This window comes from Amia ocellicauda, chromosome 4 (genome assembly GCF_036373705.1).
Source record: "Amia ocellicauda isolate fAmiCal2 chromosome 4, fAmiCal2.hap1, whole genome shotgun sequence".
Taxonomy (NCBI): Eukaryota; Metazoa; Chordata; class Actinopteri; order Amiiformes; family Amiidae; genus Amia; species Amia ocellicauda.
This window is the reverse complement of record NC_089853.1, coordinates 1,845,007-1,869,644: the sequence shown is the minus strand read 5'-3', so window position 1 is coordinate 1,869,644 and position 24,638 is coordinate 1,845,007. Positions and strand designations below refer to the sequence as shown.

The 24,638-nt window shown below is 39.8% G+C and overlaps 2 protein-coding genes across 12 annotated transcripts in view; one reads left to right on the top strand and one right to left on the bottom strand.

The window, feature by feature from the left end:
• Window positions 1–41: 41 nt before the first annotated feature.
• Window positions 42–11,758, bottom strand: dkk3b (dickkopf WNT signaling pathway inhibitor 3b). The gene is made up of 8 exons (XM_066700449.1): window positions 11,666–11,758; window positions 11,265–11,532; window positions 9,134–9,259; window positions 8,703–8,783; window positions 4,307–4,399; window positions 3,281–3,425; window positions 2,480–2,636; window positions 42–863 (listed from the first exon to the last, which is right to left on the bottom strand). Exons 2-8 carry the CDS (start codon window positions 11,505–11,507, stop codon window positions 773–775), a joined length of 936 nt encoding a protein of 311 aa, XP_066556546.1. The 5' UTR covers window positions 11,508–11,532; window positions 11,666–11,758; the 3' UTR covers window positions 42–772.
• A 5,454-nt stretch (window positions 11,759–17,212) lies between these two features.
• The window catches only part of LOC136747546 (F-actin-monooxygenase MICAL2), a 50,328-nt gene continuing 42,902 nt past the window's right edge, over window positions 17,213–24,638 (top strand). For 9 of the 11 annotated variants that reach the window (XM_066700444.1, XM_066700438.1, XM_066700443.1 and 6 more), the window contains exon 1: window positions 17,213–17,301. The gene's annotated coding sequence lies outside the window, so the exon portion shown is untranslated. Of the gene's footprint in view, window positions 17,369–22,572; window positions 22,725–24,638 lie in introns of those variants that run through there. The other 2 variants (XM_066700434.1, XM_066700435.1) reach the window with 2 other exon arrangements.

Here is a 24,638-nt window from a genome sequence, read left to right as displayed (position 1 = left end):
CATATATCTTTGAGATGCACATAGTTGAGAGTGATGAACGGAACAAAACATTTTTTCAAGTTTTTAATTTATCTTAAAGCACAGTATATCACTTCAGCAACATTGTATAGATTAATGTTCTACAGGCAGTTGGATAGTCATACTAAACTGAATTACATTCTTAGAAAGTAAATCTGACTATTATTCAGGTCTACTGGTGTGAAAATAGCTCAGATATGATGGTACAGATTATTTTAATATTCATTCAAGAGCCTCTGCTATTCTTGTGCCATTAAAAAGTCCATTCTCTATTATACACGTATCCCCCTTAGTAAGCAGCACAATGTAATCCCAGAAGAAACTCTTTATTCAGATTGCATTTGCAGAAATTATAGCTTATTTTATTTTGAGATAAATTGGAGGATGATCTAGCATTGAAACTTTGGTAATTAAAATGTGTTAACAGCGGTTCTTTATGAAAAGCAGCACTAGAGAAAAATTGATAATTCTTTAGCTTTATCATAAGACTTATTGCACACAAAGTTTAGCTAAGATATGTCTGCATTAGTATACAAATAAAGTACCAGGATCCTTTGAAGGGACAGACCTTTTCCTGACCTGAGATGGATTTCAGGAAACATGCTCTCATGTATGGAACAAAGCAATAGACATTTTAAACACATACATTTTATGCACCAGGATCAGCAGGTTCTGTGACATGATGTCAGTCGTTTGGCAGGAGTACTACTTACTTACTTAGATTCACAACCTATTGCAGATGTATGGGTTGATTTTAAACAATATTAACCCAGTCAGAATTCAGCGTTTCTGTTACGAACTCCTCGCTTGAAGAATGTCTACGTCTTTCACACACGGAGCCTCGTCTGTCAACAAAAAAACAGCAATAATCATCTTGTGTAAGCTGGTGCCAGGAACATTCTTGCTCAATAAGTTTTTAGTGTACGAAGTTAATTTCATATATCAACTGTAAGAATAAAAGAAAGGGATTCTCTATTCATTTTGCCTTTAATAGGATCAACGTGGCCTATATTTTTCACTGTCACAATAAGAATTGCTGATGCAGCTTATGTACGTTTTATTATTAGAGTTTCGCACTATGACGTGTATTTGAATGTCAGTTTGCACCCAACCAAAACAGGATGTAATTTTCAGCCAGTTCATGTGTATTCGTATTTGAATTTGAATTTTTTCAAAAACCATCTAGCTGGATGAATGGCCAAAATGCTTTAACAAAGTATTCCTGCTGTCTCGGGTCAGTCTGAGTTGCTTGAAGCTGCTCATTACCTCGGGACAAAATTAAATTAATAACTACACTAAAATAAGCAGCTGCTTTTCCAGAGCCAGAATTAATAGCATTATGTTTCTGCCAAGTATACCCTTCGAATAATTTAATAAACCAGCCAGGCTTTCACTTCCTCTTGTGCAGTAATGCAAGAATTAATCTGACGGTCACAAGCCTCACAACCGATTTTCATACGGAGCTGCCTCGATTAGGAGCAGGGTAGCATGTGCCAAAGTTGAGCATTGAGTCCACTGCCTTTGCAACAATGTAGCATGTGTTTTTACTGCCAAATCCATGGCTTTTGAAGCTGCCAAAGGAAAATGCTGTCCGTCACAGACGTCTTTGCAGATTTATGTCTGAGTTACAGGTACTACAACTGCCCCAAATTGAACTGGCCTGTGTTTACGCAAGAAGGTGGAGTCCGCCATTCTTTTTTTCTATCTGGAAAGTCGGAATAATTAGAAGCATTTTTAATTTCACACAGTTGAGTTTTTAACACTGAACCGTAACGGTGGATTTTCCTTGTTTTAGCTTTCAGACTGTTTTGACAGACAATCCCATTTGGAGCTCAACTGGAGTGCATGCTGCTTTTTCTTGGCTCTTCTGTTGTGGGAGTTGGCTTCAGTGGTTGACTGAGCGATTAATAAAATAATAAAAAATGTTAAGAGAAATATTGCCTTCAACTGTGCCTGAGTTGGGGTAAATTCATTCCCTCAGATTACTATATTTTGGTGGTTGTTTTGGTTTTAGCCAACGCTCCTGTTGGTGCTTATGCTATATTTTGGACTCTTAAAGAATGCATAACATTTTAATTATAAACTAAACTAGTTAATTCTATCAGTCAAATAAAGCAGAGGTTTGGTCAGACTGGATTGCCTTTCATTCATTTCTGGTAGCCTTCCTTCCCAACTGGCAAATATCTTGCAGGTATTCATTCTGGTTGAGACTACTATTGACAGCAGTATACAAACATTAAAACCTGCACTGAAAGTATAATACTTTAATTCTGAGATAAAATCCCTTAAGCCTTTCAAACCAAAGGCACCAGTTCAAATGTGGAGAATGACAATGACACTTCAGACATCATCACCATCACCTTGAGATCTGGACACATCAGCCACTATGGCATTCTCCTTCAGAATCATTCCAGGATCAGGAAACAAGTAAACTGTAGGCACGGTATCGGCATCCTCTCACCTGTGAGGCTGGCAGCTCAGTCCCCGGGAGCATGGGCAGCTCTCGCGCGGCCCCTCCCCTTCCATGTCCCAGGACAGCAGGTCTAGCAGGTGGTTTGAGGTGCTGTGGCATCGCTCCCCCTCAGTGGGCTTCGGGGTGCACACAGGGAACAGCAGGACTGGCGTTGAAAGATAGCAGGGATTGAGGGTGCGGAACATGCCAATGATGGTGCCCAGTCACAGTCAATCATAAGATTAGTAAAACTGGAAGGTTTGGTGTAGGTTTAAATACAACTTTTATCAAACCAGTGAGCATTCCAAGTGGCTAGCGCAGGTTTACCCACGCCTCAACCCTCAACCCCGCCACGGACGCAGGTGACTCAGCCTTGTGCACGCCCGCCACCTCCTAGGACGCTGGGAAATTTGCGAGGCACCACTTCAGAGCCCTCGCAGCTGTGATGGGGGCCATCCGTTTGGGGACACACCACACACCACCGCTGCCTCCCCAGCTGCCCGTGCCCCAGCCCTGCAGGTTTCCAGTGGTCTCTGGCCCACCTGTACACCCCCCAGTAACTCTCCAATTGGCAATCGTGCACATGCTACTGTTCTCTGTCTCTCCTCTTTCTCAGATAACCGAGGTTACAGTCGTCTGTCTCTATGACTGATTCTGCCCTATTTGCATAGCACTGCCATTATTAAAATTAGATCTGTTTTTTATCAACAGTTTATCCAGTTACAGTGTACAGTGTTTGTAATTCATAACCTTATAGTGCAATTCAAAATGCTGAGTCACCAAAACAAAGCTGTTCACGGATGTCTTTACCTTTGTGGAAAGCACAGCACAGTTCAGCTTTGCATTCAGTCTGGTACTGACAGATACTGCCTGCTTCTCCCTTTGTGGTGTTATCTGAACAGCGGCCCCACACGCACAGCTGGCCTTCACAGCATTCCTCGTCCTTAGTGCATATCTGCAAAATAAATACGTAATGGGTAACTGATCATGTCCAATTCGAATCAAATCTTTAGTCCAGCATGATTTTTGTGTCAGTCCTGGTCAGTAACAGAGAAATCCACATCAGATATTAAACCATTGTCATTGTGAGTTTACGAAAAGCAATTACACCCATTTCACAAAAACAACAACCACTGCAAATTATACTTATACTTTGGTTTGAATTCCTTTATCTAGGATTTGCTTTTTTCTGTATATAGAAGATGATATTGATTATAATCATTGAACATACTGTGGCCACTGTGGATCATGAAATTCAATGGGAAAATACACTGTTAATGAATCATAAATCAGAAGTTTGTGGTTACAGAAAATACATTACGAAATAGTAATATTCAGAAATGGATCACTATACCATAGTAAACAGCACATCAATTTTGTTGCATTAGTCACTAAGGTCAATGTAGTGTGCGCCAGTCCAGAGGTGTAAATACATTTTGGGGATTTTAAAACTCACTTTTATTGCTTAAATCACATGATAACATATTTTGTGAGAACATGCACCTTTTGAAGTATGTGGATCTTAATTATTTCAAGCACATCAAATTCTTTCTCAGTGTTAGCCTCGAGTTCACAGTGCTTAGTACTGATGCCTCACAGCTCCTGGGATCCAGGTGAGATTCTGGCCTTGAGTCTCTCTCTGTATGGAATTGGCCTGTTCACCCTGGGGGCAGCAAGGGTTTTCGCCAGGTGCTCTGCTTTCTTCTCAAATCCTGAAGACTTTGCTGATTAGGTTGACTGGATACTCTAAATTGTTCTGTAGTTGTGTGACTGTGGAGTGCTTGAGTCTGTACTTTTTTTAGTCTCTAGAAATATGTCAGCTGATGGGATACCCACTGATTCCAGAGTCTTGCAGGGCAAACACCGGGACTGCAGCAGCTCATAAAAGCAGTATTTTCTCTTCCCGCAGTCCTCATCAATGATGCATTCCTACAGGAAGAGGTAAAAGTCAGCTCAGATTAATCCATGGCCCAGAAACACAGATTTGTTTACAGTGAAATATTAAAGAGCTGGCTGAGCCCTGCTGGCCCAGAGGCTAATCCAGATCTTCTTTTATAATCAAAAATCTCCCTGCACTTCTTTGAAGACCTCCGCATGTCCTCTGGGGACGATGCAATTCAGTTATCTGTGGGTAAAAGGAAACCACCCTCATACACAAAATGCACTGGCAGTACTCTGTGTAAACTCAAATAGGTCTCCTTTAACAAGCTAGGAGAAGATATTTACTGTAGAAACAAAACTCCATAGTAAGTCTCGGGTCTACACATAGGTTTACGCTTTTGCTTTCCACCATCCAGTTCTAATTAACATCAGGTTTCCGGTTTTAATCCATGCATATTCTTTTAATTAACTTCCAAGCACAGTAAGTTTTCAGCAAGAGTTTTAATATCTCAACGTCTGTATTTTAGGACCAAAAGGTTTTTCAAAACATCCACAAGCTCTTTTGGTCTGTTAGTTTCAAGAAAAGTGTGGCTTGGCAAGTTAGTGAAGGGTTTAATCCAAGGTTTTTCAAAGCACTTTAAACAAAGAGCCAACATCCTTGGAATTCCTTTAGAATTTGGAAAAATACTAAGTGAACATTTCTTCAGTCTCATTCAGCGCAACCTTATAAACAAATTTTCAATCGGTTACTACTACTTCTGTGTCAGAAATATATGAATGGGCAGTGATTAAAGCTATAATGTTAGGACATTTTCCAACTTAATTATAAGAAAGATTATTTCAGTTCCAAAACTAAAATCTATCCACATGTGTCAGACCAGCCTAAATAAAAAAATCCAGAGCAGTCGAACCCTTTAGATCTGTATGTTCCCTTCTATTAAAACATTTATATTAAATGCAATATTAAAGTAACCTACTAGCTGCATGTTATATACAGACAAATAACTAGGCCTTAGCTACTGTTTCATGGGTAGTGGTGTTTTTCCTCGTAGCCTGGCAAAGATGAAGTAAAATATTCTGGCTAACGAAGTTTATGGTCAGCTGATTTTGCACTTATCTACCTGGCTAGAAAGAAATCAGACCACACTTATTGAAGAAAAGAACAAACCTCAGGTCAACAATGTGTGTTGGATTGTTGTTATTTTTTTAAATGGCCAAAGCAGTGTCGATGAGTCAGAGGATGCTGTCATACATGACCATCACATCATTACATTAATCAAACATGCAGAGTAGTATCACTGCTTTGAATAGGTTACCTCAATCTAATTACCGCCTCCCCAGATGTTCATATGCTACAGTTTTGTACATTTCCATTCCTTTCCTTTCCAGTCCTCATATTTATGAGAGAAATGAACAACAGGCTTTCTGATATCCGTCTTCCCTGGTGTTCTCTGATGTTGCAAAGTCTAGACTGTTTATGGTATTTGTGGTTTTTATGAGTTTCAACTGACTCACACCTCAGAGCTCCCAGTTACTTTTTCCTTTACTCCTCATTCACATGCACTCAGTGCCACACTGAAGTACCTCCTTCTACCAAAGAAAACAAAATGAAGAAAAGCACATATTCAGCATCAAAGTGCATTTTCCATTCCTCCAGAGTGAATAATTTGACTGAGGTTTTACAACAGGAAAGAAACATGAGATATGACATATGTCAGCTACTTCTTAACCATGGAAAAAAATGGAATATCCAAAAGCCATTTAGAGCAATTCATTTGGTAAATATGTACACTTACTGCTGAGTCCTGAAACTCCATTCATTTTGTTTGAAATGTGGTTTCAATAAACAAAGCAGTATTTTAAATTTGTCCCATGAACTCACAATAGTGAAGCAGTCAGTTTGTCTATAGCAGCTTATCTTGCTTTGTTATTTGTTTTTCTCTTCTTTCCTTTTTACAAAGGTTAAGCAGGATTTGTTTTCCCTTGTTCTTTTTTCCACAATAAGAATTTAATGGGATACCACATGACCAATCAGAAACACAGTCAAATTGCATTGTACTACTTCAATCTTTCACAGGAAGGTACCATTATTACACATTTCGGTGATGTTAACAGCATAGCAGCAATAGTATCTGCAGTAATAATAGCAATAAGGACCATGCCAAGTAAGTTACAGATACTTAGAACTGGGTCTGTATGTAATCTATGTAGGATGAAGAACTGAGAAAAGAGGATAGAATAAAACAACTGTGAGTCACTCAGAAACAAACTGACCCGAATCGATAGCCAATGTGTCACTCGACACTTTCCGAAAACCACCCAGGAGGAAAACATACAGAGCTGGCGGAGCAGGGAGACCAGGGAAGTGTACATGCAGTGGGCTACAGGAGATATGTGTTCAACTAGAACTAGCAGAGATTAAGTGAGTTAATAATAACAGGCTTCGTACGTGTACAAAATGACTATGGTGCACACATTGTGGTGAACTGTTCCAAGAAACCATTTTCCTCTCATTCTTCCCAAGGCATTACTGAGCATGACTCTCAAACACTGGCTTTGCCCTGTTAAGTAAAACATTGAGATAAACTTCTCATTGACACAATGTTGCCATTGCAAGATGAACAAGAGCTTTTTCCTCGTTTTCAGCTTTGTTTTAAAGTTTGTTTTAAACACTCAATTTAAAAAAAATCTGATTTATTTAGTATGGTGCCATTCATTCAGAACACGCATTCATTTAAAATTTGACTAAAATTTTATGTGAAAACTCTCCCTTTCATACAAACGTATGAAAATGAATTCAAATTAATTTATTTTAACATATTCAATTGTTAGTTTTTTTGTTGTTGTTTTTTTCAATTGGCAGAGATTTCTTATTCAATAACGTATACAGCTGAAGTGAACAGGATTCATCATCATCTTAAAATAAAAATTCATTTGAAACATACGTTTCAGTACAGGAACTATGTAAAGTAAGAGGAGCACCCAAACAGCTTTCTGCTCTGAGAGTAAGCGTTACAAACTGATCTGTTGTGTGGGTCTCAGACTACTTATTTTCTAAACTGAAGATTTCATCAAAGAGATGCAGACCCTTTTTTTTTTTTTTTTGCTGTTGTGTTTTTAATCCTGACATCCTGCCTTTGAAGGAAGGATGACTCACAATGGTAATGAGAAAACATACCATCTGCTTGGGCTGCTGGTGCCAAGAAAAACTAACCTATCATGGCCTTGCTTAGCTCAAACAAACGCAGGGACACAGACGATAACAGTTGCCTGTGCATTATGTTTTATGTAAGTAGAAAGACCCAGCACTTGAAAAACATAAGGCAATAAGACCTCTTATGAAAGCTGAGCTATAGTGATGGAAGGCCCGGTGTCCTCAGTAGTGCAAACAACAGCTATAGCAGGCTGAACTAACCTTGAGCTGTGAATTCTGTGGACTGAACTAATAGTTTTACACTTTACTCGGGTTCTCAGAGATCAGGAACACTTGCTGTATAGTGGTCTTTATGGAACAAAGTGTTTCAGCCTGCACTGTCATGTCAGCTTTATTTATTTTTTTGCACAATACTTATCTACAAAATATCTGTGCGATTAATTGATTTGAGTTTACCTGAGCTGGCTGTAACCATACCTTTCTCTTATTTCAGTGTTCGTTTCAATATCAGGCACTAAATCAGCACTCGCTCATTCGGCTGTACTTGGACGGACGCAGATCACAGCCTCTCTCCAGCTCCCGCGCTGGCATGGTAACCACACGGCCGTGTTTGTCAATCTCTGTGCATGACTTCAGCACTGTGGCTGACATCAGCGGGAGGCCAAAAGTCAACAGAGATCTCCACCAGAGAAACAGATGCATTCCAGGTGAAGAGTCTAACTTAAAAGTCACACTCTCACACTCTCCTAAGAGTGTCAGACAGAGCTGTTATCTGGGCTCTCCGTTTTAGATATTAACCTGCAGAGCATGATTTAAGCAGACTGTATCAACTGAAGGGCAACATGACATGCAACTCAATAACACTAACTCTAATAGTGTCCCGTGCTCCTTTAATATTCATTCAGGCCATGTTTCTTTCCATGTCCTGGAATATTTCACTGGAGCTGGCAAAATAAATGATCAATTAAGTATTTGAATAGAAGTAATTATTGGACAAGTATTAGACAACTTTGCTCTGCACACAATTTGGAATGGAAATTAATGCCAGTACTTTTTAGATTAAACACCTGATACAAGCACAATAGTAAAACTAATTGAAGTAGTAAAACAATTATTTTTGCTTCCATTGCAATTATTGAAAACAAGCAATTCTAGAAAAAGGCACGGCAAAAACATCAAAAAAGAAAACACACTTACACGATCGATCTCATTCTCTTTCCTCCTAGACTGTATCACAGTTTTTGAGAAGAAGGTTGAGCCAGTATTATTATCTGTCATCTGAAACAAACAGGAAATAGGCTTGGTTTATATCAAGAGCACACAGTAAATGAAATATTTAGGTTTTATGGTTAGTGGTCACATTGTTTGTTTTGTTACTCTTTGGTTTTGTTTATTGCAGTCTATGTACATACAAACTCTTCAACAAAAGGGACCCTTACTGTTTGTTATGGGAATATCTGTATGCCCTGGGTTGCCCTGAATATTGTGCTGATGCTCCATGAATGAGATGTAAAAGATTTGTCTATTTGAAATTGGTAAAGTAATTGCATCATGAGGTTGAGAATATATGCCCATGGAATTTCCACTGCAATGAATCTCATGGATGGATTTACTGAACACTGCAGTACCTTGTCAATTTTCTGCACAGTGTGGATAGCCGTGTTTCCAACCTTCCTCTCTGTATTACTCTTATTATGGTAATTAGCAGGGAGCTCATCCAATTTAAAGTTTGATTTAGCACTTTCATTGTCCATCTACAAAAAAAACAGAGAATTGGTCAGTTAGACATAGGTGGTATTGATGTGTTAAATCAATAGTGTCATGATTAGACATGCCTGCTACATCTCAGATCAATTATATGATGTGCAAGTCATATTTCCAACATGTCCTGTTTCAAGTGTGAGCTTCTGACATACATGCATGTGATGATGTAAACTCAATAACAGGCTAATGCACCTACGCACTAAATCTGAATTAAATGCTTCAGAAGGCAGGGTTAACTATTTCAGTGTTATTACTTTAAGAAAGCACATTCATATATATATATATATATATATATATATATATATATATATATAACTACCGTTCAAAAGTTCTGGTTCACTTAGAAATGTCCTTGTTTTCCATGAAGTTAGTTTGAATAGGAAATATAGCAAAATGAAAAGGAGATATAGTCATTGACAAGGTTAGAAATAATGATTTTGAATTAAAATATTAATTGTGTCCTTCAAACTTTGCTTTTGTAAAAGAATCCTCCATCTGCAGCAATTACAGCCTTGCAGACCTTTGGCATTCTAGTTGTCAATCTGTTGAGGTAATGTGAAGAGATTTCACCCCATGCTTCTTGAAGCACCTCCCACATGTTGGATTGGCTTGATGGGCACTTCGTACTATACGGTCAAGCTGCTCCCACAACAGCTCAATAGGGTTGAGATCTGGTGACTGTGCTGGCCACTCCATTATAGACAGAATACCAGCTGACTGCTTCTTGCCTAAATAGTTCTTGCATAGTTTGGAGCTGTGCTTCGGGTCATTGTCCTGTTGTAGGAGGAAACTGGCTCCAATCAAGCGCCGTCCACAGGGTATGGCATGGCGTTGCAAAATGGAGTGATAGCCTTCCCTCTTCAAGATCCCTTTTACCCTGTATAAATCTCCCACTTTACCACCACCAAAGCACCGCCAGACCATCACATTGCCTCCACCATGCTTGTCAGATGGCGTCAAGCTCTCCTCCAGCATCTTTTCATTTGGTCTGCGTCTCACGAGTGTTCTTCTTTGTGAACCAAACACCTCAAACCTAGATTTGTCTGTCCATAACACTTATTTCCAATCTTCCTCTGCCCAGTGTCTGTGTTCTTCATCTTTTCTTTGTATTGGCCAGTCTGAGATATGGCTTTTTCTTTGCAACTCTGCCTAGAAGGCCAGCATCCCAGAGTCCCTTCTTCACTGTTGACGTTGAGACGGGTACTATTTAATGAAGCTGCCAGTTGAGGACCTGTGAGGCGTCTGTTTCTCAAACTAGACACTCTAATGTATTTGTCCTCTTGCTCAGTTGTGCACTGGGGCCTCCCACTCCTCTTTCTATTCTGGTTCGAGCCAGTTTGCGCTGTTCTGTGAAGGGAGCAGTACAGTGTTGTACGAGTTTCTTGGCAATTTCTCGCATGGAATAGCTTTCATTTCTCAGAACAAGAATAGACTGACGAGTTTCACAAGAAAGTTCTTTGTTTCTGGCCATTTTGAGCCTGTAATCGAACCCACAATTGCTGATGCTCCAGATACTCAACTAGTCTAAAGAAGGCCAGGTTTATTGCTTCTTTAATCAGCACAGCAGTTTTTAGCTGTGCTAACATAATTGCAAAAGGGTTTTCTAATGATCAATTTGCCTTTTAAAATGATAAACTTGGATTAGCAAACACAACGTGCCATTGACACACAGCACTGATGGTTGCTGATAATGGGCCTCTGTACGCCTATGTAGATATTCCATTACAAATCAGCTACAATAGTCATTTACAACATTAACAATGTCTACATTGTATTTCTGATCAATTTGATGTTATTTTAATGGTCAAAAAAAATATTTTTTCTTTCGAAAACAAGGACATTTCTAAATGACCCCAAACTTTTGAACGGTAGTGTATATTACTCTACACAAAGCAACACAACTATAACAATATGCAACAGGCAATCTGGACCACATAGGCACAATACCCGATTACATTTTAATATTAAGCGCAGTCCCTTTTTTTCTTACATTACCTGATACACCGCCTCTTCTAGTTTGTGCTGCGTGTCTTCCATCAGTTTCTCCACCTCCCTAAACATGTCGTTGAGACTCGTGTGTCCCTGAGCCAGAGTCGCTTCCAGGCTTTGGCTGATGTCCGATTTCCTGCGGGAGGGCTGGGGGGCACCGCCATGGACCGGACCCAGACCCAGACCCAGACCCAGACCCAGACCCAGACCCAGACACAGACACAGACCCAGCGCCGCCAGCCGCATCATCCTGCCAGTTCCCTGGGTTCAGCTTCTGTGAATTATAGCGATAACAACAGTGATGTTTGTGATCATATACTGTAAGGCTAATGTAGCTTGTATTAAATATATATCATTGAATTTAATGCTTTAAAGGAATAATATAAGAACAAAAAATTATAACCCACCCACTGCTGTCGCCTTGAGGTTTTGCTGTGCAGAAGCCGGTGCCGCGGTCTCTGGGTCTGTGTCCCGCAGTGCAACCCTGACGCGGGGCGGGGCGGGGCGGGTCTGCGCTGCGGGGCTGCGGGGATGCGGGTCTGCGCTGCGGGGCTGCGGGTCTGCGCTGCGGGGCGGGGCGGGGCGGGTCTGCGCTGCGGGTCTGCGCTGCGGGGCTGCGGGGATGCGGGTCTGCGCTGCGGGGCTGCGGGTCTGCGCTGCGGGGCGGGGCGGGGCGGGTCTGCGCTGCGGGGCTGCGCTGCGGGGCTGCGGGGCTGCGCTGCGGGGCGGGGCGGGTCTGCGCTGCGGGGCTGCGGGGCTGCGCTGCGGGGCTGCGGGTCTGCGCTGCGGGGCTGCGGGGCTGCGGGGCGGCGGGGCTGCGCGGAGGTCGTGTGGGGACATGTGCGTGACTGCAGCTCCGTTTAGGGTCACAGAGTGTCAGTACATTATAATTATATTTTGGAGGCGGTAAACTTTTTACGCATAATTCAAATGTATGTAAATGTGTGATTTGTAAAGATCACACAAGAAAAAAGATCTCTCCTTTACATCTACACATTTGGGTGGGACATTTGTTACTTATTCAAAGTTAAATAAACGATATACTAGCGGAATTTCAAAATATATAACATGCAACCCCTGTCAATGTATACTATAATGCCCAAGGAAATCTGGGGCTGTTCCTGTTTTACAAGTAACCTTACACGACGTGCTCAAAATACTTGATAACATCACGTCAGCAATCATTTCAACCATTTATGATTACAAATAAATGTATAAAGCTGATTTCTTGATCATTTTCGCCCTCAAGTGGTCAAAGTATGTCTTGCGCATTTTTGTTTTACACTGAGAAAATGTGTGATCAGAAGCTGGGGGCTGAACTGTTGGTCTCGCTGGAAAACGTTTTCAATTTATAAGACACAGTGGCAAAAGCGGGACTTTATCTGGGACTCTCCCAGTAACATCCCCTCGGCCTTAAACACTGGCTCCATGTGCCTGCGCTGCCTATAATAAACCACAGTCAAATGATCTTTAATCAAGTTGCCATCCCCCTGCACACTAATATTTAATGAAAGTTAATTATATTACAGACTGTTGAAGACACTTGAAATGTATTTGTGACCATCTCATGATCTTCAGTTGCAGTTCACATAAGTTTTGGGGGAACCTTTGCCCCTGACAACCTTGGATGTAATAAAATAAATGAGAGCTAGAAGGACTGGAGCTGGCCATTGCTATTACACTGCCTGCATTTTTCAGTAATGCCATTTTTGATAGATGGAAGCCAATATAATTTGAAAACACAGCTCAATAGATACTGTAACTGTGTAAGGCATAAGACATCTATCTGTGCCAATACTGTCCTACACACAGTATAAGACCATATGACGTTGAATTAAACATGCTGTGAAAATGCCGTGATAAGAGCCATTGTGATTGTTGCCCTGTGAAAGATGACATTGTGATATAACAGACTTTCATCATTATAATGGGACCTAAGGCATTTGTATTATCTGCACTGCATTGATACTTTACCTTGTAATTCCAGAGGCTCATTTTCACAGCATGAACCTGACAGAAGCACCATTACACCTAGTACAAGAATGTGAAGCTGGCTGGAGTCTGTATGTTTAGATTCTTGAGGATAATACAAATGTGCCATACAGTTATTTTGTCTAGTATTTTATTGTATTGTATTATATTGCATATCTGTATGTCATTTGTCATTTTGAGGTCAGAATTTACACTCTGGAAAACAATGTAATTAAGTTCATATAGAATGGGCAGTTTATTATTAAATATCTATTTCCATTTTTGTTTATTTTAGTCACAGCTGCATTTGATGTATTCAAACTGATATTACTGAATAGTTGGTTATACTTAATGCATAATAGTATCAATTTAAAATCTTTACTGCAATCGTAAATGTATGCAAAATGATCAAATATATTTTTAATACATTTTTCTTCCTCATGATGGTGCCAAAGAGCCTTTTTTGTTTTGTGTCTACAAATTATAAACTAACTATGAGTCTGTAAAGAAATAATCTTTGACCAATGTGTTATTTTCATTTTTGGACTAATTGTCCAAAAAGCCTTATGTCTACTGTTTGCAATATTTTGCAGCAAAGGACTAATTCAATAAAATAAGAAAATAAAATAATCAGAATAAAAGAACACTTTAAATATACCATACAGATAATAAACATATAATTATCTGTTTCCATATTATTCATTTTAATTCAGGTACCCCTGTACAAAAGTATATATTTTCAGTGCACAACAATATACATATATATTTTTTCACATCAAGAAATCATGCAGTATTATTTGCATTTTTTTGAAAAACGTTTTATTGATTGTGACAAATTATTAGTTGTGCCCTCTTTCAAATTAAGTCTTATTCTATCTTATGAAGACATGTCACTAAATGTAGAAGTCTAAGCCCTTAAAGGTCAACACCCCCCAATTTTCCTTTGCTTGGTTTTGTGCAGCTTGGACGATAATTAATCGCAGATGTTCTGTTTCCCCCTAAAGATAACAGACTCATAGGACTGTGTGTACTGGACTGCAGTGTTTTTTTTTAAATCTCACAAGAGTATCAAGTATAATATTTGGCTACCCTTCTGCTTTTCTAAATCTTTCAAAAACAGCAGCAACTTCGCATGGTTACACAAACAGTGTCATTTGTCAAACTTGTCATTAAATCTTTGAAAAAATATTAAAAAGTGGGTGAAGGGTTTCATTTAACTTCAGAAATAACAAACGATTTCCAGGCTTCCGTGTGACAATATTGTCTGTCACAGAGCACAGCGATTAGATCTTTTTGCTGAAATGAACACAAACTCAGTTGTTTGCAGTTCATCAAGGGTACTTTTTTAGGAATACCTTTGAGCTGTTAAGATTATCTATGCACCACCTGCTGAGAGAAAGTGAAAAGCAGCTTCCCCTTTGCCGTGCATGTCTTTAGATGTGGAAGGGGGATATCCTCCTCTCATTGCATTGCGTGGGCTGACAGCCGCAAGGTGGAGAAAGTTTTTGAACTCTGAGAGGCCTTGCTCGTGATTTTCTGCTGAAGTTACACAGCTACGGGCAGACAACATGTATTTTCATGTTTAGTGCTTTGTAGATTGCGGTTGATCACTACAGGTTGAACTTTAGAAACCAACTCCAACTGTTCAAACACGAGAGACTGTTCATTATTTACATTTCGATCTGAAGGTCAGACAGCTATTTTAATAACATGCATATCTGAATATATTTATTTTAATGATCATGCTTTTTTCATTATTCGATTTTGTATATATTTGAAACTGTTCAACCAATGATCTTCATTTAATTATGATCTTAATCCAACCAATAAAAAGTATAGTTTTTATTACTTATTACTTAAACTGACCTTGAATTTATCAGGGCACGCCCCGTCATCATGTAGTTAAGTTTGAGAAACCTGATAAATAAGGTTATTTGTGACGATATACCACAGCCTAGTGTTAATATAAATTAGTCTGGAAGTTGTTTCACTTAGACACGATGTACACCATACAGGTTAGCTGTATCACCTTACTGCCAATGCTAAGAATGGCCATCAGTTCTATCCCTAGTTTAAACATCCCCACCTTTTAAAAATCATATTGTAAGGGGTTGTACTTGATAACATGTGTTTCCTTGTCCTTGTAATAGATCACACTGAAACATTTTGATAGTATTGACATGTAACCTAAATGGCTTGGTTTAAAATGGGGGATGTAAACTGACAACTCTATTCTTAATAGGATACTCTTATAGTCTCACCTTCATTTTCAAGGGTAGGGGCTTATTTTAAAAGTAGATTTTCAGAAGTTAATTGCATATTAAATGTGGCTTCTGATGACGCACTGGCAGGGTCGCAGTATTTTTACCTTTTCAGTACAGCTGCAGTGATTTGAAATGCAATAATGACCAAGAGCGAACCTCTTTCTTTTTCAGCCTGTTAAAGATCTCATTCTCTTCTCTTCAGAAACATTGTTTTCTTATTTCCAGAAGAGTCCATGCGGCCCTGTAATTTTACACAGACAGCTGCTATGAAGCAGTAAAACCTGAGCTGTGACAGTGATGAATGGCCGACCGGTGTGCGTGTGTCTGAGGGAGAGGCAGTGTGATGTCGGTAGGTCTTGCCTCATCTCTCTGTTTGTCAGATCAGGTCACCAGAGGGCAGAGTGGCATTGGCTTGGCACGGCGGTACTAGTCTCACTTTCATTGGATCATGCTCTCTTCTGCCAACACCAGCAACACATGTTTTAAGAATTTATCAACGTCAAAATAGTGCCCTCCTTGTCTTTGGGTCAGAATATTGTTTTTTATCAACATTGTTAAGCATTATCTTGTATTCTACATATATACCTACGTCCCATCCATTGTCCAGTAATATGTTCATTGTTTCTGGCTTACTGCACATAAATAATTCATCAGGCTCATTTCACCTGCGGAGGGTGTTCTGGATTAAGTTTCAGTGAAAGGCTTTATTTCAGCTTCAGCTCCCTCACACTATTTGGCTGCTTTTGTATATGGTGGGCCGCATCGCTGTGAAACTTCACTAGGTTTGCCTAGTCATAGACACAATACCTAAAGCAGTGTGTGAGGTCAGACAGGGCTCAGTTTTGCATTTCTTGGTATATTATTCTCTTTATTCTACTTTGAATTTAGAAGGGCTGATGTTCCTTACGCAAGCTGAAAAGTTAATGCAAATGACTGCAATAACATATCTCTATAAGCACTCAGCTCACTTGAACGGCATGCATGTGTGACTTTAAAAATAAGATACCTTCAAGAATCGTGATGCATCGCTTCCATTGTGAAGTGGTACGAGTTACTCCAGCCAAAGGAAATAACGTGCTTGCTCATCCTAGCAGTTCTGTTAACTAATTACAGCCCAGAGTCGGCCAGAGTCACTGACATTCAATAGATATGTCTTGTGTAGCTGTCAATGTGTTGTTTTGGAGTGACCTTTTCATAATTTCTAATTCACTCCTTCACAGCCACTCTCCCAAATAGTTCAGACTTGTTGGAGGGGAAGAGGAAGTATTTTGTTTTTGTTGTCATTTGTTTAACATGCAGACTTGGTTTTGCATGTGCTTCGGCAGAGTTTGCATGCTGGTTGTGTGTCACGGTTCACATTTCAAAGATATAATCGTTTAATTTTCTCAGCATGCAAAATGTGTACATTATTACTATTACTATTATAATACAGTAAAGTGTATTGTCTTGCTCGGTCACATATTAAAACATGTTAACAGCAATGAAATAACTCGATTCAAGTGAAGAAGGCATGTGTAGCTATGTACAGTTGACGACACAGCCGGTATCAGTGGCGTTCCAGTAGCGCACAACTCCGCAGATCTGCAGAATTACACGATCTCATTCGTGGAGCCACGCAGACCCGCGCAGATCTGCGTAAATCTGCGCAACACGAACGCGACCGTCATCGCAGCGCCTGCGAGCTCCCCATTGGACGCCGCCGCGCAGCAGCTCCGCCCGCGGATAACAGAGCCGCACAGCCGCGCCGTCCGACACACCGCTGTGTCAACGCAGGCGCGCTGAGGTGCTCATGGCAGTGCGGGGATCAAGTGAGTTCATGAGTGGCTTTCTGTTGAATTCATAAGCACGCCGGGCTGAGTGTCGGACTTTTGATAGGTGTGTGTATGTATGTATGTATGTATGTAGGCCTGTGTTTGTATTCATTCATGTTAATGCACTGCAAGGCGTTAGGGTACTTTCAGTGTATCAGTTTTCTGTCCGTACCTTGTACTTATATATAGCGCCTGGCCCGGGAAACTGAGACGGAGGTGTGATGCTGTCTAGTGAAGTGTCGGGTTAGTGGGATCAATAATTGAGCAGCGCTCAGGGATGAGCCACAGCACGCCATTGCTTTCATGTGCACTGGTGTTGTCCCAGTTATTGCTGGTATGTGTCTTGGTCTATGGAAATGAAGTGTATTCATGAGTCCATAAAAAGTTCGTATAACCGCTCTTAGCCGGTGAGCCACACACTTTGTAGGCACTTCTTTTTATGATTGTTTTGAAGATGAAAAAGTGACATCTGTCTCGCCAAGAACAGGTATTTTAAAGGTATGAAAGTCGTATTATGCGGCAGATGCACACAATGGTGCTCTCCTGCTGCTCAACTGGATTCTGGTTCCTTATACATGTGTTAAGGTTTTTGTTTTTTGGGATGTCAGTGTGGAGGATGGTGAGATATGACTGCATTTCTATCTACATGCCTAGGTACATACAAACAGGAGAGCTAAGTTCATTGATTATTCAACACGCAACCCGTGTGAGCATTTCAATTGCTTTGGGTTCTTACTGGTGTATAACCACACTACATATCTATCTGTCTGTCTGTCTGTCTGTCCTATCTCTGTCTGTGTCAAAGACTAATTCGTAGGACTCTGAACTTGCCTGCCTGTTATGATTACTTAACTTTTCAAAATCTTCTGTTACAATTTCCAAGATAGCTGCTGAAATCTTAGCTCAAGCTTAAACAAGTTAAGACACGACAATGCAATGGATATCGAGCCTCAAAACGTCTTTGAATGTTTGTCTTGAAATGATGTCACCTGGATGTGTGTTGTCTTATATGTTTAGAGGAACCATAAAGGACGCTAATTGCAATGATGGATTCAAAAAGTAATATTCTAGTGTTGAGATTTGAAAGGTAATCATTTCAATCTTAAAGTGTGTATTTTCTTGAGTAAGTTTACTTTAGTAAAGCTACCAGTAGCCTTTAATTAATTCATTACCCTGCAAATTGTTGGATCCTTTTAGGGGAAGAATGTAATCTATTCTTTATTTTGAAGTTGTTTTTTGAAAAAACAGAATTTATAAAAACTTTTCATCAGTCAGTGTGGTCTGAATCATCTGCAGTTTCGTGCAACGGCTTCAAGGTGTTTGGCGGCTGCTGCTTTGTGTCTTCTTGTGTGGCTGATGACAAGACACTGAAATATGTTTTCCCCTGGGCTGCGCACTGGGATGGAAATCCGTTAAGTTCAGAACGGCCAGTAGAGCCATGACATGAGCGGTGAGTTCAGCCATTACAAAGACACGGTTTGCTTAGATGGTTTTCAGTTTACCTTCCAATTGTCACTCAGTGTGGTATAAATAACATACAGATGTAGAAGCATGCTTTTTCAATAGTGGATTATCATAACACTTGAAAACAGTGCAATTAACTTAAGCAGCTTAAAGGTGAATGAGTTTGTGCAGGGCAAAGAATGTGCTTCATAAATACACCAAAGAGCTGTTCTCTTTTTTTTCTTGGGAGAAAACAAATAAACCAATACAATATGTATTATATGTAGTGCATGTATTTATTTGAAGTTAACATTCTAGACTTGAAAGGGTTTCGGCATGAATGAATGTTGGGACTGTGAACTCTAAAGATAACAATGGTCCAAACCTGTTAGTTTATAAATAGTCCCTACATTTTACAGTTTTTTAATTTTTAATTTTAATGAGACTACAAAAAACAATACAAACAAACATTAAAACAACATGGCTTTACTACATAAAAAAAGTTAGGTGACCTATTCTTGTCCTCACATTTGTTGTAGCAGTTCCCAGTTATGAGAATATAAATTAGGTTGCAGGAGCAGAGTAGCTACTATAAGGCAACGCTCAACTTTCCGGACAGATTTCTATGTGTTCCCATTGGGTTTGTTAACCTGTGAATTGAAGCACCATCTCCTTCTGTAGATGTAGTAGCCTAAAAGAAAATGGCACAGCACTGTCTGTGCATTATCCAGTGACACATATGGCACTTGCATATGTCACTGTAAAAGAGGATAAAAATACCCTAGTGGAGTATGGACCTCGATGACTTTGTCAAATTAGAAACAAAGTCACAGTGTGTGAGAGAGTGTTTTCCTTTTCGTCCTTTATTTTTATTTTTTCAAGCCTTGTTCAGGATTTGACATATGAAGTACTCTTAACTGTGAAAAATCAGCTGCCTTTGATTTATAACCTTGGGAGATACTATGACCCAAACTTTGTGAAACACCACAAAGACTCTAAAAGGAGGTTGGCTTACAAAGAACATTTTGAAGTGGTTTTCATTGCTTGTGTTTAAAAAAGGGCTAGTCATCTCCATCTAAGTAACAACATACCTCTAACCGACTGTCAGTTTAGTTGATCTGATCTTGTGTTCATAATTATCAGCATTTATAAGATTAGTCTTTTTTGGCAAATGTTAGACCAGGAGTTTCTTCTCCTTGTATTTGCACATCAATAATGCTATTTTATTTACTCATTAACTTCAACATTTATTTACTTTAAAGGACAATTACAAGATTCCTAGCAGAACTGTCCTTCTCTCCCATTATTTTAATATGCTAGTCTTACATTTGACCTATGCAGGTGGTTGCTATGACTTGATTAATTGTTGCACAAAGTACCAGGACTACTGAGCTTAAGTAAACCTCTGCAATATGTCCTTAGAAAAGTGTCTTTATTTTAATTATGAGTGCACAATACTTAAAATATCAGCTGCCTTACAGTGAGGAATATCTGGACCTCTAGTAAACAAATTATTCCACACCTAGAAAGAATGGCTGAAAGTTGTTATTGAATGGTAGCTATCAAGTACAGTCTGGTATGAATGAGTAGATTTAGATACATGGCTGCTCCTGGAGTATTTATATACTGCTGAGTTGATAATTTATGGTGGGAGCTAGAATGATCAGGTCAAAGATGCAATGAGATTAATCAAACAGGGAATGCAGAATGTCATGTTGAACGTCTACCTTAGTGATTATCTGTCTCAATATCCTTGTTTCTCTTTCACTTGGGGTCAGTTTAAGAAGTCCAATAAGAACGTCAAACCCTGATACATGCAGGACAGAGAGCTTGCAACCTAATTCCAAAGAAGGCCTCACAACATTAGGAAGGCATTATCAGATAAATTATTGATAAATAATCAGGCCTACTACTAAAGGGAAAGAACGTTAACTCTCAGATGTGTTACTCTTACGCGGCTTTACAAATAGTAGACACACAATCATAGTTTGAACAGTTCTACTGCAGAGTATCAGCAAAAGCAATCAATGCAGAACAGGTGGCTTGGAGCTGTTAACACTGGTAATAGTCAGACCTAATTAGTTTTACATGTTTTTTTATTGGATTTGTTTGGTTTTGTAATGTTTTGTTTTTCTTTTTCAGGGTAATTTGGCTCAGTTTCTCGAGTACTTTCTTCTAAATAGATGTGAAGATTGGAAGGGTGTCCAAATAACTAGCATATTTCAGTGGGGTTTGCCCCCAGGAAAATAAAAAAATAAATACATGGAATGGGGAGGGGTGTAGTAACGGGCCGCAATCTCTCATAGCGTATAATGTTTCACGCCTTCTGAGATGAGCATTCATTTCCCGAGTCTGTGTTGTGACAGCTGAAAATGTCCCAAGGTGCATTGGTCCTGACAGAAGCATTTACACTCATGAACCATGTTGAACGAATAAACGAACAATTGCCAAAGGGCTGTGTGTCCGTCTGCGAGCTGTTACATTGCAACATGTGGCTTAGGACCTGTTGAAAGTTGTCACAAGGCCACAAGCTGGACAGCATGTTGTGTAACCCATAGCTCTGTGGGGAAGCTAGCCACCACACAGCCAAACATTGGACAAGGACACTCTTAAATCATACAACCGTAATCCATAATCACACTTGAATCATTCAGTCAGGAATGTTTCCCAGTTTTATTCTCAGTCCTGTTTTGCTTTAATACCTTATAATTAAACTTCTTGGACACTGTCATTAGTTCTAATAATTTGCTTTAAGTGTGTGTTCATCTGCTCTGAATTGAGTCTTTTCTCACTATCTACACCATCCCACTGGACAGTATTCATTTACAGTGCTGTGAACCCTGGTCCTCCAGTTATAGTGTGCATTTTATTTGCATTAACAAACCTTCAATACCTCAGCAGTACTGTTGTGTACTTTGATTAATATGCAATGAGAATGCCTAGAATAAGCTTAGCATTTTAATCAGAAATGTATAAAGGACTTTTGTACCTTGCCACCTACAGTAATCTGGGCCTAGTGTTGTACGAGTATGAAGCACTGTAATTCAGATGAAACTGTGTGCCAGTGGGTGCCCATGGAAGAACGAGGTCCTTTGTGCTGTGTAGACACAGATCTGGGCAAGAGAACAAATGAAGATATAGTGGGGTATAAATCATGTGTATGTCTTTTGCCCTTCGGTCCTTTTTATTTTTGTTCCATTAGCCAAGGTATTTTCTCATCCAGACTATATCTTGTATTTTCTGGAAGCTGGAACTGACGAAAACAAAGAAAGAACTATCCAGCAAGGAAGGACGGGCCTATGTTTTTTTTTTTTTTTGTTTTTTTTACCATGTGAGCAACATTGTTTTACAGTCCAGCACTATGTGAACTGTGGACCCGTTTCTAGACAATGCTGTGAAAAAGGTCCAAGAAAGTGTTGATAAATCGAAGGAGACGCAACAATGTGGCGTAGTAAATAGTTTCCTCAGCTTAAATTGGATTTAATTGGTACTGCCTTTCATGATCTAAACAGTCCGTATTTTTACTTCGCCACTTTGACAGAAGGGAAAGCATGCGGGTGCTTTATAGCACTCCCATGTCCAACTATTCAACAGAAAGGATTTTTTTTTTTGTTAAATTACCCTGAATGATAATACAGCTATAAAAAGGAGGATGTGGCGAGGGCTGTGCAATGTGGCCAATGAAGCTGAGGAAGAGTGAATAAGCAGTCCTTCCTGTTTGTCGCTGCGGTGTTGTTTGTGTGCAGAACTCTTGTCATGTTTGCAAACGCCTCCAATTTGACAGGACTTTTTTCTCTCTCTGTCTGTTTACATTTATAGATCTGATACCATCAGTTAAAGTATAAGCATACCCACGGGATTTGTATTTCTTTTTCAGTTAACTAAAATGAACTCTTTGTGAATAATTGAAGCATCCTTAGAACCTGTATTCAAATTCTGAGCTATTTGATGTGGGAGCAACAATACCCCTGTAACAGGTACAGTACATGTCAAGATCTGATATTTCTCTTCATTCTCTGATTTTGCACCTGAGAGAGTGAGCTCAGGGTAGAAGGGCAACTGGCTGAACACAAATTACAGGAAGTAATAAAGGGAAGCGTTATTATTTTGGAAAATATTTTGCTCTGTTAAACTGTTTGTAGAATTAACATGTTTTCATTTTTCATCAAGACTGCCATGCAATATGTGTTTTTATGTGATATACACAGAACATGTGCATTGAGGTTACATAATCACATTGAAGGCATAATTGGAGAAGTATCATATAAACTTGATTAAGCAACCTTGTTCTGCTAGTTGTGGACAGACCCACAGTGCCTTGCCCAGCCGCAGACATGTTTGTACGTGAGTGACTATAAAGTCCCTTACAGGATTATTTAACCACAGGCAATGTTAGCAGGGTAGTCAAATTAACAAGTTTGGTTCTCCTTGACTAAGTTGGTGAGATCAGTTGAACCCAAGCTTGTCAAAACTGATTAAAATGAAGAAAAACTTCTAATCCCATCTCCAAAAAAGCCTGCAAGAGGCTGATATCATTTTTAAGTGGGGGGGGGTACATCCTTTTCTGTTTGCCATGTGTTCAGTATTGACCATGAAATATATTCAAACTTGGTTTACATTATGGTTAAGAAAGGGATTACAGTCGATTTTATTTATGATCTAGACTTGTTCTTCTAGTGATCAGTGGTTAAAACACACCGCCGTTCATTTCTAAAGTGAACTCTTTACTGGGAGGACAACCTGAATCTTGATTCTACAGAGTTGTGGTCCCTCCGATGTATGGCCAGTTTGACTGCTGAACAGGCTTTCATTTTTACAGAATGAGGAAAGCTGGGAACTTTTCCTTCCTGCTGGAATACATTCCCTCCCAGTCCTGGGCTGATGGTGTGTGTGTGATACCCCAGTTTGGTAATGGAACAGGAAGGGGAAGAGAGGTCCCAAAGTAAATAACCTCCTGGATTCCTCATCAGCTTTCCTCTGGGGGGCCACGTCCTCCCTTCTTTTGAACGATACCAATCAGACTTGAAGCCGAGCTGTCTCTTTCAAATACTCTGATCAGCAGTGTCGTTTATAGCGAAACTGTACACCCCGCTGCAGGACTGGGCCAGGCATTTAAAGTGCTGATGCAGTTTGTCTGAAATAATTAGTCCCCTCAAGCCTCCGTCTATTAGACTTCAGGAGAACTTAAAGGAGATACAAAAGGTGTCAAAGTAATTTCCACTTTAACCCAGCAAAGCAGTTGACATTTACAGATGGCTCTGTAAAGCCCTTGGATAGCCTCTCCGGCATTCTTTTGGATTGACTGCCAGTTCAAAGAAATCGCTGTTAACTGGCAGTTTACTGATAAAGGAGGCAGGTCCCAATTTAAGGATGGGCATATTTCATATGTAGCTGGGGACTTTTCTTTATTGTCTGTGAGTTTCTGAGATAAGGATTTTAATGATGCACAGTGCTGATTTATGGAATGACCAGAGCTTTCCAAATATATTTCAGATGAATAAGCCCAGAGGAGGAAGTTAGGCTTTTGTTACAGTGAGAGCTGCTGCCAAAGGAATACTGTTTCTAGTGCTAGGCAGGGATATAGGCTGGAGCACACACATGTAGAACAGCCCTGTTCTACAGGATCTTACTGGTATTGTCAGGAGTGCTTTGAGGATTGCTGCAGGTCACAGGGATCACTTTATGCTGGATTCAGATGGAAAGGGACTATTCCAAGAGTAGTGTCACATGTATTCTCTCACTTGGCTCCATGATTTCTGCCTACCTGTAATGCCAACTGAAATTGAGAGTTCTCATCCAGAGAGTCCGTTTGTACTCACAGACAAAGTCCCAAGACAGATCATTTTAAAACCATTGATTTGATACTGCAGTCAGTCGGACAGTGAGAGAGA

Coding starts and splice junctions, on each gene's coding strand:
- dkk3b (XM_066700449.1), bottom strand. CDS start 11,507: ATGATGCGGCTGGCGGCGCTGGGTCTGTGTCTGTGTCTGGGTCTGGGT. Junction 9,260..11,264: donor TAGAAGAGGCGGTGTATCAG/GTAATGTAAGAA, acceptor TTTTTTTTGTAG/ATGGACAATGAAAGTGCTAA. Junction 864..2,479: donor CTGAGCTGCCAGCCTCACAG/GTGAGAGGATGC, acceptor TTTTGTTGACAG/ACGAGGCTCCGTGTGTGAAA.